This window comes from Myotis yumanensis, unplaced genomic scaffold, assembly GCF_028538775.1.
Source record: "Myotis yumanensis isolate MYYU_CA2020_CCGP unplaced genomic scaffold, mMyoYum1.0.hap1 SCAF_1, whole genome shotgun sequence".
NCBI classification, from domain to species: domain Eukaryota; kingdom Metazoa; phylum Chordata; class Mammalia; order Chiroptera; family Vespertilionidae; genus Myotis; species Myotis yumanensis.
The window spans coordinates 13,069,451-13,084,921 of record NW_027223752.1 but is presented as its reverse complement, the minus strand read 5'-3'; the positions used below and the strand labels follow the sequence as shown (position 1 = coordinate 13,084,921).

Sequence of the window (15,471 nt, the reverse complement as noted above, 5' to 3'; positions counted from 1 at the left end):
AGGAGGGGCTGGGAAGGTCTGAGGGAACGCCATGGCCAGCCCAGCCTGGAGTCCCTTCTGTAGTCACCCCTCCTTTTCCCTACCAGCAGCGAAGCCGGGAAATGACGCTTCCCTCCCTCGAGGCTCCTCTCCTCATTACTGCAAACCCCGGGATTAATTTAATTACACGCTCGTCTCCAAGAGGCTGGGGCTCTGAGGCGCCCGGTGGGATCATGAGTTGCCCGAGGCTGCTGGGGAGGATCTCCCCACCCCTGGGTGTCCAGCCCTTCCCGGGGTCCCCTGTCCCCTATCCCCGCAGGGTCCAGCCCGCTCTCATTCTTCTCCATTGCAGGGCACCTGCTGTAGGTGACCGGATGTCCTGCTCTGTGGCTCCTGGACACATGCAGCTGAGTGTGGGGACAGGGCCCAGAGTGGCGGGGAGGCTTATCCGGGACTTGCAGGAGGCAGCCTTGATCCTGTGGAACCGGGGAAAGGGCAGGCTTGGGGCTGGGCCTCAGGAAGGGCACCCAGACCAGATCTGGGAGAAGCGGGCAGAGGGTGGCTGGCCGAGCCCGCAGTCTGGCATCCTCCCGGCTACCCTGCTGCCTCCCTTGGATTAACAGCGTAAGTGACGTCAACGGCTGACTGTGCAATGTCAAAGTGCAATCATTTAACCCGTTCTCCTTTTTATAGTTCTTTAAAAATATACATATATATATTGGTTTTGGTTTCAGATCACACTGGGGATCGAACCCACAACCTGGGCATGTGCCCTTGCCCGGAAATCAAACGGTGACCTCCTGGTTCATAGGTAGATGCTCAGCCTCTGAGCGGCTGTGGCCAGGCCATTCTCCTTTTTATAAAAGAAAGATTTCTCCCTCTTCTTGAAGGAGATTACTTGGAAATGAAGAAAAAATGGCGTGAATACATTAGAAAATCGCTTGTCCCCCCATGGAAACAATAGCCCTGTCGGTATTTCCATGTCTCCGTCCTGAGTTTATCTCGGCGCATAGATTTGTTAACTGCAGCAGCTCTGACGCAGCGAATTTGGTGTCCGGTTCTTTCATTGGCGTTTGGTGTTTTTGCACCTTGTCATCCGGGTGGTGACAGGTGTGAGTCCGCTCCTGCTGGACACGGTCGTTTCCCGTTTTGGTCCCTGTGACGCCGTCTGCATTCTCCATCAAAGAATTAACGCTTTAGGATGAGATGTCCCTGGAATCGCCGATGGCTTAAAGTGTTTTAAGACTCTCCTGTTGTCCTTTTAAAATTCAGACGAAAACCAACACACCCGGTGGTCTGAAGTGTGCTTTGTTCTCTGTGCAAACCCACATAGAGAGGTGGAGGGGGGCCGTGGGCGTGGCCTCGGGTCTGTGCCACGTGTGGCCGGTTAGGGAGACGGCTGGCCTGTGCGGGCTGAGGGCCCTGAGGTTGGTGCTGGCCGTGGGCGGGCGGGGGTGGCTGTCATCTGTGGGAAGTGCCTGTGTCCCTCTCCCGGGGCTGGTCTGTCACCACTCTCCTCCTCGCCTGCTGTCCTGGGAGCTGGGTGTTGGGCCGCCTGTGGGCTGTGGCTGAGGGCACTGCTGGCTCAGACAGGAGCAGCGGCCTGTCCCACCGCCCGCTGCCCAGCGGGTACCCTGAGGCCCGTTGGTAGGTCTGCTGACTCCATGCCAGTCTGTGCTCCAACCGTCTGATGGGAAGGGAAATGCAGGCGCTCCTGAGTGTGGGGACAGGGCCCAGTATGGCGGGGGTGGGGGGGGGGCCCTTATCCGGGACTTGCAGGAGGCAGCCTGGATCCTGTGAACCCGGGGCAAGGGCAGGCTTGGGGCTGGGCCTCAGGAAGTGTGCCCAGACCAGATCTGAGAGAAGTGGGCAGAGGGTGGCTGGCTGAGCCCGCAGTCTGGCATCTTCCCGGCTACTCTGCTGCCTCCCTTGGATTAACAACATAAGTGACGTCAATGGCTGGCTGTGCAATGTGAAGGTGTAATCATTTAACCCCCCCCCCCCCCCCCCCCCCCCCCCCCGCCACACACACACATACTCCCATGGGAATGGCAGAACCGTCCCCATGGCCCCGAGACTGGGTGGGCAGCATGCCTGCCCTCGGAAGGCTCTGTGGCTGGGCAGGGCTGTGTGCGCGTTAGAGACCGGACAGGGCCGCGGTCCCTCTCCTGGGGTCAGCGCTGTGCCTGGCGGGGCCGTCTGTGGTGGGGGCTCTGGGGAGCCGGGCGGCTGGCTTGCGGCTCTGGCCGGAGATTGGGTAGTAGTGGAGCGTCCCGGAGTGAGGCTCGGCCAAGAGCCGCATCTTGTGTCTGGGAGCTTCTGTCAGCGTTGCGGTGCTGGAGGGGCCTGGCCCTGAGCCCTGAGCCCTGAGCCCTGGCCTTGGGGGGGACCCGGGCGCTGACGGGAGGGCCTGGAACACTGGGCCCTGGGCCCCTCTGTTCACCCACCCGCCAGGGGGCAGTGTGTTCCTCATGGCCGCCTCATCTGGAAAGTGGGGACAATGCCTGCTTGACCCTTGCCAGATGCAGGGGCCACTGTGTGTCACGGGGGGTGTGGTGGCTCCTCCCCTCCCCCACCACCTACCCAGGGAGACCACTGGGCCTCCTTGTCTTAACTTGTACAGGTGGGAGAGCTGGGGCGCCTCTGGAGTTTGTCTTGTCCGTTGTTTCCCAGTTGGTGTTCCAGGGAACCCTCCTGTGAACAGCATGCGAGCACACACAGGGTTGGGGAGCCCAGGCTGTACCCCAGTTTCATCCCTGTGCCCAGCACACCCTGAACACGGAGGCCTTTCCCATCAGGCCTGTTTGCCGGGGTGGAAGGTGGGAAGGGACGTGGGAACTGCTGGTCAGTTTTGGGTGACCGATGAGTAAACTGAGGCTGGGGGCCTGCACCGTCGTGACCACAGGCCAAAGAGGGTGAGAGCAGGGTCTTTTCCAGCTGCAGCCAGGGTCTGCCGCCCGGGCTGGTGGGACCTGCCCTGTGCACAGGGTCCCGGTGGGAACCACTGCCTGGGGTCGGATCTCACTTCTGCACTGCCCTGCACTGTGCTCTGGATGAGCCACGTGACCTCTCTGAATCTTGACTCCTTGGCGGTCAGAGGGAGCTACCCAGAGCCGGGGTGAGGTGAGGCTAGGGTGGGGTGCCCTCAACCCCCACAGGCTGTGGTCGCCAGCATCATCCCTGGAGCTGAGTGTGGCCGGCCTGGCTGGGAGCCACTCTGCACCGTCTCTACAAGGCTCTGAATTCCTGAGAGGTGACTGGGCGGTGGAGTGGGAGGCGTCGGTTCTGCTAATCCCCAGGAGTGGGTGGGGCCGGCTCCTCCATTCCTGCCCAGGGCTGGCCCAATGCTTCAAAAATGCAGATGCTCTGGGTCTGGCCCTGGGCTGGCAGGCGGGGCTCCTGAGGCCCCTCCTGTGCTTAGGAACAAAGAGGCAGGTTGAGGGCGAGGGCAGCTCTGCAGGAAGCTGCCTCATCACTGGGGAGGCCTTGCTGATGGGCTGGAGCTCAGGGGGCTGGGCCACGCTCCGGTGCAGAAGGTCATGGCGTTCTGGCGGGAGGGCTGCGGCTGTCCAGTTCTGCACGGCACCAGTTGGGACAGTCGTGTCATCCGTGAGGTTGCCAGGGGGCTGGGCTCACCGGGCAGTGCCAGCCATGTGCTGGGAGGGGACGGAGGCTTCATTGCTCCCTGGGTGTGACGGTGCAGCTTGTCTGCCGGCAGCACCCAAGCCCCTTTTGCCCACCCCCACGAATGTTAAAGGCCCAGTGGGGTCTGTTTCCTGGGTCCCACGTCCCCGAGGCGGTGACATGGGGGATTATGGTGCTGGCGTGGGTCGCAGGTCTGGTGCTTTCTGAGATAAAGGGCCAGTGGTGTGACCTGGGAAGACCCTGTATCCTATTGGGGAGCAGTGACTGGCCTGGGGGTGCATGGGTCCAGGCTGGCATTTGGACGTGTGTGCTCTGGCGAGTGCTCATGTGGACAAGAGGCACACAGACTGACCCTTACCAGGTAGCTGCTGACCACCCGGGGGAGGTGCCCCCTGATGTCTGGCTCAACCTGACTCCCTGCCTTTCCCCCCTCTGCGCCTGCACCTGCGCCTGCACCTGCTGAGATGGTCTGGAACCCTGGCCGCCCTGCCCTGAGTTCCGCCTCCCTGCCCGGGACCCCTGCCTTGGGTTGCCCTTGGCCTCCACACAGGCGGGCTCCCTCCTCGAGGGCTGGCCTGCAGTCACTCTGTCATCACCTCCTCCTCTGGCCGAGGTGGCGGAGGCAGGGCCAGGGTCCTGATGGCGGGGTGAGGGGGGGTGGGGGGGGTGGGGGGGTGTTGTGGGGGGGGTGGAATGCTGCCTGCTTTCCTGATATGATTGCCAAGGGGCCAGTGTGGCGAGGGAGGGTGGATCTCACCCCGAGCTGCGTGCGGAAACGGGGGGTGTGGTTGGGGAGTGTATCGCTGGCCTGGCGCAGGGAAGGCGGAGGCTTACGGCCCTGTGTGCCCACTCCACACAGCGTCTGTAGGATTCTGTGCCCCAGGCACGGGGCAGCAGATGCTGAGTTGGCATTTTCTGGAGCCTCAGTTTGCTCACCTGGACCCTGGGCGCGAGGGTCCCGTCAGGGGCGTGGGGCGGACGTTTTGGGGCCCGAAGCCTTGCCGAGGCTGAAGGAAGCGGCCAGGACAAGCTGGCGAGGGAACCCCTCACCTTCTTTCTGCTGAGGGCGTGGGGTGGGTGGTGCTCCCGCTGGAGACAGAATCAGAAGCTCACATGCCCTCTTTGTGTTGCAGATCCCTCGGCCACCTACGTCCGACAGCTGGAGACCAAGGTGAAGCTGCTGGAGGGTGACAAGCTCCTCACACAGGTAGGTGGCTGCGGGCAGGACGCAGGGACGCGCCTACTCATCCACCCACCGCTCCCGTGCCCACCCTGTCCCAGCTTACCTGGGCTCCCTCCCACCGGCCGGCCACTCCTGCCCCAAGTGGCCTTGGAATGCCGGCGCCTAACCCATGCTCCACCGCCTCTGGGGTCCTTCAGTCTGTCCCCAAGTGGACTCCGAGCTCCCGGGGGCCACCCAGGGCCTGTCCCGGAGATGGTGTGACTCACAGTTGCTGAGGAAACGGGCTGCTTTGCCCCTGGCAGATGGGAGAATGAAGGCCCCAGAGGTGGGCGGGCACGCTTCACTCAGACCCACGTGGAAACCTCCCTGCCCTGCCACACGCGGTCCTCTCAGAGCCGGGTCATTCCCTCCCCTCCTGGGCTGGCCGGGGCCCCAGACAGGTGAAGTCACGTCTCATCCCCAGCACAGGGCTGGCGGATTAGACTCGGCAGGGAGGGCAGAGCAGGTGAGAGGCGTGGCAGGGCAGTGTGGCAGGGCAGGGCGGGGCCTGCTGGCCAGCAGGACGGGCCTTTCCTGCTGGGCAGGGGCAGTGGTGGAGGCTGTGGTCAGCCCTGGCTGGGGCCCAGGGGCCAGCTGGCTTGGCTGACCCCTCTAGCCTCTCTGCCCTTTGTATCCACCCCTGGCTTATTCTCACCCCGCCCTCAGGGAGCTGCAGCGCTGTTCAGTCTCACTGTTTCCCTGCCTGACCACCTCCTGGTCCCCCTCAGCAGGTCTCATGTGTATGAGGGGGCTCTGGCAGGACAGCAGAGGTGGGGAGAGCCCCGTGGACAGGACTTGGCCCATGGTGAGAGTACCGGCCTTATCCTAAGGGGGTCCAGGGCAGATGGGATCTATTTAGCCTTCGTCTTCCTGGCCTCCTGCAAGACATGGCTCCCCGCTCAGGCGTGGCCTCCTGCCAACAGCCTTCCCAACCACCCCCAAGTGGCTTGGCACTGGTTCTGAGCTTCCGGCCCCATGGGCTGCCCACCCTTGCTGATAGTTTCAGGACCCTCCTGTGGGAAGCCTGGCCCCCACCCCTGCTGGCCTGTCAGCTATTCAAGGTCTGGGCTGCAGGGTCTGCATGGTCACGTGTGTCTCCGATGCTCAGCATAGCTGGACTGAGTCACTGCCCCCCGCCCCCCCCCCCAGAGTCCTAGGCCAAGAGGTGAGGCTGGTGTATGCCCAGAATAGGGAAGGTCCTCGTCACCAAGGGAGAGCTGCTTTATAAGGTAGTGAGTGCATCGTCTCTGGAGGTAATCAAGTGATGGTGGATGACTATGTTTGGGAACCTTGAAGAGACTGCCACTGCGGGTGGATTCTGGCCTCCGCCTCATGAGCTTGTGAGATTTTACGGTTCTGGCCCTTAAGTCCTGTCACTGAATTCAGATTGCATGGAAATCTGCAGTGAGGAATCCGCCGGTGGGCGGAGCCGGGGAAAGCAGTAGCGTTCTTCGATCTGTCATAAGGGGATGTGGCTTTGGGGTTTGGGTGGGAGGGCAGGGAGCCTGTGTGGATTCCCACTTCCCACGGCCCCGCCCCCTACCCCCGTGGCCTCTATTTAACTCCGAAATAGCTTTAATTAAAAATGTGCCAGAGTGCTCACAGGCTAAATGACTGTATTGCCGTTCGTATTTTCTTTCTCTCGTCAGCTTTAAAATTTCATCAACACAGCTGCTTCCTCCGCCGTGATTCATCGCCAGCCCCGGGACACGCTATTATTTTTCCTGCGGGTTCTCTGCGCCCGGCCGGGCTGGGCCGCGGGGGCTGTAATGGATGCCGGGGCCTGTGCTCCCTCCTTCCCTCGGTTCACTCCCCTGCTGGGCTGATAAATGAAGCCTGTGCGCGCCCAGGAGCCCGCTTTTAAAGCTGTCACCGGGGCAGGCCGGCGGCCACGTGGGGGAGGGCAGGCAGCCTGCCAGGCCCGGGACTGAGCAGCCCACGGCTTGCCTGCCTGCCCCCTTTCGTACCCCAGTGGGCCTATCCTGCTGTACCACGCAGGGTGGAAGTGACCCCGAGCACAGATGGGGAAACTGAGGCCGGGGTGGAGCAGATTTCCCGGCGTGGGTGATGGTGTTAGCGTGCTAGGGCTGCCGTAACAAAGAGCCACACACCGGGTAGTTTGAACCAGGGAAATGCCATGTCTCACGGTTCTGGGGGCCGGAAGTCCAAGGTCAAGGCCCGGATGATTCCTTCTGAGGGCCGGAGGGAAGGATCTGGCCCAGGCCTCGCTCCTTGGCTTGTAGGTGGCCGCCTTCCCCCCGTGTCTCTACAGCAGTGGTTCTCAACCTTCCTAATGCCGCGACCCTTTAACACAGTTCCTCATGTTGTAGTGAGCCGCAATTTCATTGTTACAAATTGAACATAATTAAAGCACAGTGATTAATCACAAAAACAGTATGTAATTATATATGTGTTTTCCGATGGTCTTAGGCGACCCCTGGGAAAGGGTCGTTCGACCCCCAAAGGGGTCGCGACCCACAGGTTGAGAACCACTCTCTACAGCGTCGTGTGTGTGTGTGTGTGTGTGTGTGTGTCTCTCTCTCTCTCTCTCTCTCTCTCTCTCTCTCTCTCCTGGTTTCTCCTCTTTATGAGAACACCAGTCATATTGGAGTAGGGCCCACCCAGAGGACCTCACCTTGACTTGATCACCTCTGTGAAGACCCATCTCCAAATAGGGCACATTCTGAGGCCCTGGTTAGGACATCAGCATGTGAATTGATGGGATGGAGCGAGGAGGGAGGGACACGACACAGTTCAGCCTGCGCTGTGCTGCTGTTGGCCCGATGGTGTGAGAAAGGGGCTCTGGGTGCTGGTCCTGGAAGAACCCCTGAGCCAGCTGCCACCTGCCTGTGGCTTAGGCACAGTTCTGCATGTGCTGGTGCCTCGGTTTCCTCACCTGTAAGACGGGGATAGTGGTGAGGCCACTACATTGCTTGCCACACTGACTGGAACCCCCCGCACCTGGGGAGTACCTCGGGCAGTGGCTCACCTTCTCACCTTCTCCTGGTCCCAGGACCTGGGGTATTTCAAGGTCTGGCGGACTGTCCACCTGGGGGGTGGCTTGGACCTCCCATCCCCAAAGGAACCGCTCCTCTGTCCTTTGTCTGAGTTTTGAGCCATCCAGGCTGGGGGCGAGGGGACTGGTCCGCCACCCTCTAAGCCCGTCGCTGATGCCTCTGTTCTGTCCCCCGATTCCCTGAGCAGGACTGGCCCTTCTGAGTGGGGGGCTCCCCGCCCAGGCCTCTGAGATGCTGGCCCTGTGGCATTTGTGCAGCGGCAGCTCTGCTTGCCGGGGTCTCCTGTGACATTTTCCTTTGTCAACAGGCTCCGCCTGGCTTGGGGTTGGCCATCGCACCCTCACCCCATTTGTCATGGGCGATGTGGTCTCTTTAAATGTGTTAGAACCTCAGAACTGGTCCAGCCCCCTCCTCAGCCAGGGAGGAAACCCGCTCTCTCCAGCTTCTGAGCAGATGGTCAGTCTAGCAACAGGGGCGGGAAGAGTAGTCATGTCACCTGTCTCCTTGCCCGAGGCTTACCGGAGTCCACTGTGAGCCGCACGTGGGGTGAGAGTCCGAACAGCAAGAGGCCACGCCCAGGACTATCAGCCAGAGTCGGGTTCAAATCTTTGTTAAATTTGGGGTTTTAAATACATGGGCTGCCCTGACCAGGTTGGCTCAGCGGATAGAGCGTTGGCCCTCGGACTGAAGGGCCCCGGGTTCGATTCCCGTCAAGGGCAGGTACCTCGGTTGCAGGTTTTCCAGTCTCGGTTGGGGTGTGTGCAGGAGGCAACCAATGGATGTGTCTCTCTCACATTGATGTTTCTCTCTGTCGCTCACTCTCCCTTCCACTCTCTCTAAAATCAATGGGGAAAAATATTCTCGAGTGAGGATTAACACACAGGCAAAGTGAAAAGAAATGCCGGGGCTCCTGTGAGGTGCCTCGGGGACCCCCACCCCCACCCCGGTGTGGGAAAACCACTCCAGCCAAGCTGAGGTCCTGGTGGCTTTGGGCTAATGGGTGGCCAGGGTGGGGGCAGAGGTGAGGGGGCGGTTGGTGTGGCTGGGAGGACTGGGCGACACTGCTCCTCTCTCCTTCCAGCCGCCGCGCCCCCACGCCCACCCAGGGAGCAGGCTGCAGGTAGAGCTGCCCGGGGCCTTGTGTGCGGGGTGTTTGGGGTGGGTGGGGACTGCCCTGAGTGCTGTGTGGTGCTCTGGGTCCCCTCCTGTTGGTCCCCTCCCGTCCCTTCCTGGGAACTGCTCCATGCAGGCCCTTCTCACCCGCTTCACTGGACCCACCCTGCTTGTGAGGTTGCAGCACTAGTCAGCGTCACCCCCATTCTGCAGTGGGTACCCCAAACTGCAAGGTGGGAGGAGGGGCTGGCCAAGGCCCCATGAGTTAGTGGCTGCCAGCTGGCTCAGGTCCCTGAGCAAGGTCTCCAGGCCCAGTGCCGGGCTCCCCACTGCACTGCCAGCCAGGGAGGTGTTCCTGCTTTGGAAAGCAGGGCTGGTAAGCGTCCCTGGAGCCCAGTCCTGGGACACCCCTCCCTGCGCCAGGAGGGCAGCGGGCCGAGGGACCAGTCCAGAGTCACTTGGGGTGGCCCCTCTGAGGGGCACTGCCGCTGGCCACTGCAGACAGACCAGCCCGGGCTCCTGGGTCTGGGGTTCCGAGTGGTCACCTTTGGGCAGGCTGCTGGTTGTGTCCAAGCTCACCCTGGAGCCCCCCGCCCATAGTCAGGCACTGCTGCCTGCCTTTCTGGGAGAGCACACAGTAGGTGCTTCTTGAACACAGACCTGCTGCAGCAGACGGTCCCTCCAGGGGCAGGAAGGAGAGGTGAGAGCAGCCGCCCCTGAGTGAACCCCGAAAGGGGGCCTTCCCACAAGAACCCCACGTGGCGGGAGCCTCCCCATGGCCTGTTCTGACAGTGCTCGCAGGTGTATGGGGAGCGATGGCCCAGGGGAGTTCCTGCAACTTTGCCTGCAGGAGCCCTGGTGGGAGGTGGGCCTGGGGCAGAGCCGTAGCCTTGTAGAGGCCCAGGGAGGCTGGTGGCCTGTGGTGACAGCCCTGGACAGAGCCCATGTCCTTAAGAGTGGACACGGAGGCCCCCAGACTCCTGCGTCGCCCTCCTGGTCGATGGGGTCGGGGAGCCTGTGCTGTGTTTGCTGCCCTGGGTGACTTCCTTCCCTTTTAAGGATTCAGGATTCTTTTCCATGCCTGGGGGCCTGCTGGCCGGCAGGCGTCCTCCCCGGGGAGCACCGTGCCCCCTGCCCCTGTCCCGGTCCCCACCCCCATCCCCAACCCCAAGGTGCAGGCCCAGCCACCCCAAGGCCATTTCAGCTCCCTTCCCCTCAGTGATGAAAACCTGGGGGTTTCTTTCTTCCAGGGCACAGACAGGCAAATACCAGGATTTTAATTTGGATTTAAGTGCAATTACGGTTCTTCATTTGGATGCGTCATCAGTCACGCTGCCCCTAGTGAGAGATTGTGCGTTTTCCCACCAGCTCCGAGGCTGCTAATAAAGTTCTGCGGACGTGCAAATATTTACCGCGAGCACTGAGGCAGGGGTGGGAATGGCATGCTGCTAATTAAAAAACTCCCCCGCCCGGTGCACACACCTCCTCCCAGGGCAACTATCTGTGGGGAGGGAGGAGACAGGCCGGTGTTTTGAGTAACAACACATGAGCTGCTTCAGAACCATTTGGTCCAGGGCCAGAGAAGCTGGGAGGAGGGGACAGCCCCGAGCAGAACCTGGGCCGCGTGTGCGGGAGGACAGGGTGGCTCCAGTGCCTTCGAGGGCGTGGCAGTCCCATTGTAAGATCGGGGGCCGTGCCAAGGTCTCCCTGGTGGGACCCTGCCACATTTTGGGGGCCACCGTGAGAGGGTGATGAGCAGGCAGGGCCACCAGGCATGGCTGCTGCTGCCTGGCCCCTGGCCCTGCCCTGGCCAGCCTCCTCCCCTCCAGCGTTTGTTTGGGTAACTCATCAGGCTGCTGATTTATGGGACGTTCCCCTGCAAATGATCTGCCCAACAGAGTTCCCTCCGCCTTTGAAGTAGGAAAGGGTGCTTGGGCCAGAAATGACACGTGGCTTCTGCTCGGCTGGCCTACGGGGCCTGCGCGGATTGGGCATGGCCCCCGGGTTCTCTCCCTCTCTGGGCCGGGTCCCAGCACCCAGCCCTGCCTGGAGGGGTGGGGAGGGTGTTGCTTTGCCCTGAAAGAAACCACATAAGGCCATATTTGTGTGTATGTGTTCATTCGTTCATTCATTCATTCCTTCACTCGCTCACTCACTACTCCCCCTTGCATTCGCCCCTCCCTCCCTCCAGAAGGGCACTGTGGGGGGCGCCCTGAGCAGAGCCTTGTGGGGGGCGCCCTGAGGCGAGCCCCAGCACCTGTGGGAGACAGGAAGACTTCCTGTGGATTTGGGCCTCAGGGGCTGGAGAGGGGGTGCTTGGGGGTGTGGAGAACCCGAAGGTGGGAAGCTGGAGCAGAGGAACAAAGGTCCAGGGGTGGGAGAGCTGCACCCCATTCACTCACCCACTCACCTGTTTATTCAGCTGCTCAACAAACGTTTGTGCAGCTCACAGCGGGGAGCACCATGAAGCGCCTGCCTGGATGGGATGTAAAGGGCCACAGCCCGGGGGTGGGGGGTGGGTGTGGGCGGGGGTAAGAAGGGGGCCCAGGGCAGAGGAGCCACTCCTAGGGCCTGGGCAAGTCCTGTGGGCACTGACCTCAGCCCCCCACCCCCCAACTCCCCACCCTGCCTGGCTCCTCACCCTAACCTCTCCCCCTCTCCCCTGCAGCAGGCGGGCTCTGGAGAGTTCCGGACGCTGCGGAAAGGCTTCTCCCCGTACCACTCGGAGTCCCAGCTCGCCAGCCTGCCCCCCTCCTACCAGGACGCCCTGCAGAACGTAAGTGCCCCTCCCCCAAGAGCCCCCCTGTCCCCTTGTGGACCTGGCACCTCTGGAACCCTTGGTCCACATGCCAGGGGAGGGGTGAGGCTCGGACCGGCTAGTGACTTGCCGGGGCCGCGGACAGTGGCCGAGCTGGGTCAGGGGAGAGCAGCGGGTCAGGCTTGGCCTTCCTCACTCCCCCGCCTTCTTTCTAGCAAGGGGCCTGGGCTCCAGGACCCTCCGGGCTCTGTAAGGGCCCAGTGTGGTGGTTGGAGGTGGAGTCCCAACTCATGGTGATGTTGTGGCAGCACCGGGCAGTGTCCAGAGGCCACGAGAGCGGCTGCCCAGGCCTAGCCATCGTCTGACCATGCAACTCGGTGGCCTGTGTCATCCCTGGGACACCCAGCAGCGAGAGGATGCGGCTGGCCCTCGGGGTGGGCTGGGTGTATATATGTCGGGTCACTGCCCTGGCTCTGTAACAGGGTGGGTGTGTGGGTCATGGACCTCATTTATCCTCCGGGCCTCCAAGGTTCTCCTGGGCTCTGACTAGCCCCGGAGGGAAGGAAGGGGTGGGGGGAGGGGGAGGTCAGCTCTCTGGGACATGGATGGCTGTCCTGGGGTAGATGTGTCCGTCAGACTGTGTGACATCCTGTGACCACAGACACAGACTTCCAGGGGCAGAGAGCCCATGAGCGATGGCCAGGAACTGGGAGGAGGGGAAGTGGGGGGCTAGGGGTGTGGGGCTTCTCTCTGGGTGATGGGAGTTTCCTCTTGTGGGGACTGCACACATCTGTGGATGCGCTAAACACCAAGAGGCACTCACCCTCCCGAGCTCCGAAGACGATCGTAACAAGAGCTACCAGCGTTTACCGAGTGTCTGCTGTGTGCGGTGGGCTCACCACGCACTCCAGCCACAGCAAGGCAGGGAGGGCAGGTGGGCCTGGACTCGGGCCCCGGGTCCTGGTCCTGCTTCTCCCCCCACCCACCCTGCCAGCAGGGACGCTCAGGGCACCTCTGCAGAGCTGCCCTGGCTTTGCAGCGGCTGCTGCCGGGCGTCTGGTCTCTCCCGAGGCCCCCGCACCTGGCCCAGGAATGTAGCTGCTGACACTGTGCAGAGAGCAAGGCCTGCCGGCAGCAGATGCTCCAGATGTTTATCCAGGAGCCTGTGGCTGAACCAGGGTCCAATCCTGCATGAGTAAGGGCCCCGAAAAGCCAGTGACGCCCACCGGGTGACTCCTCCACTCCTTCATCCCCCCCGCCCAGCTCTGTCCATTCTGATGGCGCACAGTGATGGAAAGCTGTGTCCCCGAGCCTCTCAGGGGCCTGCAAACTATAAAGTGCTGTGCACCTGGCTGGCTGCTGGGATGTGCCGCGGGGTGTGAGCAGAGGGAGCCCGGGTGGGTGGCCAAGGTTGTGTGGCTATTGGGACTCCCATTCCTACCCCCTCCCCCTCCCCTGCTCCTATAGGTTTGCCTAGTCTGCACACTTCCTATTAGTGGAGACATAAACTACTGTGGATCCTTGGTGACTTAGCACCATGTTTCTGAGGTCCACCCGCGCTGTAGGGTGTATCAGTCCTTTGGTCCTTTTCGTTGTTGAGTGATAGTCCATTGCGTGGGTGTACATTTTTTTTATTCATTTACCAATGGCTACATATTTGGCTTGTTTCCATTTTCTGCCTATTGTGAATGGTGCTGCTGTGAGCATTTCTGGGCAGGATGTGGGCACTTAGGTTTCCAGTTCTCTCAGGTAGACACCAGTCTCCTGTCTTTTGGCCCCAGCTCTGGAGTCCCACAGACCCGGGTTCGAGGCCCAGCCCCCTTGCTTGCTAGCTGCTTGGCCTTGACAAGTCATTCAGCCTCACTCTCCTCATCTGTGCAATGGGCATGTAAAAAGCTAGTGTCTGCCCAGAGGGCTGTAGTAAGAACCCAGAGGGCCGAGGAAGCGTGTGTCCTGAGCTCTCCCGTCTGTGGTCCTACCCGTCCTGGGCAGCTGTGCTTGGGGAATGCCCCGGAGGTAATGGCCCTGATGGCATATTATTTGTACACATTATGTGTCCAGTGGTGGCTTCATTTACAGGGTCCCCTGGCCATACTCTGGCAGCCTGGTATGCCGGCCAGGAGAGGGCTGCATGGCACAGCCTTCCCCGGCCACTCCTGGCTTCCCTCCTGCCTCTGCTCGGGGAATCAGCCTCCTTACCGAGCAAGTAGTTCAGGGAGTCCCAGGTACAGACAGGACTTGAGGCCACAGGTGCCAAAGGCCAGGTGCCTGGCTGTACAGTGTGTGTGTGGCTGTCGCCCCCTCCTGGCCGGTTCGGGGAGTGCAGCCTTCTGCCTCGGGTCGCTCACCTGTGTGGCCTGCCTTCCACCTGCCCCCAACCTCCCCCAGAGCTTCCAGATCTTTTTGGTTCCCTCATATGATAGACCTGGCCTGGGCAGCAGAGGCCAGGCAGCCTGGACTGCTGTTAGGGAAACGGCTGCATCCCAGGGCGCTACACGCACCCTGGTACACAAGCACCCTTTTTGTTGTCCAGCTGAGGCACAGAGTGAGTCGGGCCCTGCCTCAAGTCACAGGCAGCAGAGCCTCCCCCAGGCCCAGCCTTCCCAGACCCCAAGGCCGTGGTTCCCTGCCTCCCTGGAGCCAGCAGTAGTGGGGAGAGTGCAGGGGAATTGGCTGCCTAGGCCCTGAGGGTGTCTGCAGGGCATGGCCTCAGTGGGCAGAATCCCAGGGCAGTGGCCCTCAGCCAACCTCCCCTCGTCTTCCCTGCTCACATGCTCCCGTGCAGGCTGGGCAGTCTTGGTGCTCTCTGTTCACTCTCAGCGCTTTCTGAGCAGCTGGTTCCTATGGGCCCTGGGACCCCACCCTTGAGGCCTCCTTGTCTGTGAGCTTCTCCCGTGGGGCCCTGAATGCAGGCTCCTTCTTGCAGCCTGAGGCAGAAGCCCTGCCCCCTGCTCCCCGGCCACCTGGGCCAGTGACCCTTGTGGGGGGAAGCTGGGGAGGCCGTGGGCAGACACTGGCTCTGCCACAGATGGGCAGGGCGCTGTGGGATGGACCCCCTCCTCGGCTCATCCCCTGCCGCTCCTCCAGGCTGATATTGCCAGTTAGAGTGTTTGCCGAATCAGGTGGCCAGACGGCCTGGAGCCAGGGCTCAGGGCTGGAAGACTTGTAACCCTGGGCCTGGGGGGTGGAGTCAAGGTGAGTCACCCACTGGCAGCTGGGGGAGCGGGAGGGGGCTTTGGGATCAGGACACCTGGGGTGGGTGAGGTGACCTTGGTGAGTTTCTGCCCTCTCTGAGGGAGTCCCAGGTACAGACAGGACATGAGGCTTTCTTTGCACAACGGATAATAGGCCTCCAGGTGTGCTGCATGGGGGAGCCTGTGGGGCGTGGTGGGTGCTGCTCCTCAGCCCTGGCCTGGCCCTCACCCTGCCGCCTCTCCCATCACCTGCCCCCATTTCCTCCTGCCTAGCCCCTGGCCCCACGGCATCAGGGACCTCACTCAGAGCTGGTCACACCTGCGGCCGCCACCTGGCTCTGTCTATTCAGGGTGAGCTAAGCCTCATGATTCCCTCCCACAGGGCCCAGCCTGCCCGGTACCCGAGCTGTCCTCACCCCCCTCCGCCGGCTACAGCCCCGCAGGACAGAAGCCCGAGGCTGTCGTGCATGCAATGAAGGTGAGGGCCAGGCCCTGCCCACCCTCACCCAGGTCCCACTCCCTCAGGAGCCCGATCCCTGGTGT

At 61.9% G+C, this 15,471-nt stretch overlaps 1 protein-coding gene across 2 annotated transcripts in view; it reads left to right on the top strand.

Annotated features, from left to right (window-relative positions):
• LOC139009863 (coiled-coil domain-containing protein 85C) overlaps positions 1–15,471 on the top strand; it is a 69,793-nt gene that overhangs the window by 49,765 nt on the left and 4,557 nt on the right. Inside the window, exons 2-4 of one of the 2 annotated variants that reach the window (XM_070413980.1) lie at positions 4,758–4,831; positions 11,645–11,752; positions 15,311–15,406. In XM_070413980.1, coding sequence (XP_070270081.1) covers positions 4,758–4,831; positions 11,645–11,752; positions 15,311–15,406 — 278 coding nt within the window. The remainder of the gene's footprint in view (positions 1–4,757; positions 4,832–11,644; positions 11,753–15,310; positions 15,407–15,471) is intronic. The other variant, XM_070413988.1, reaches the window with a different exon arrangement.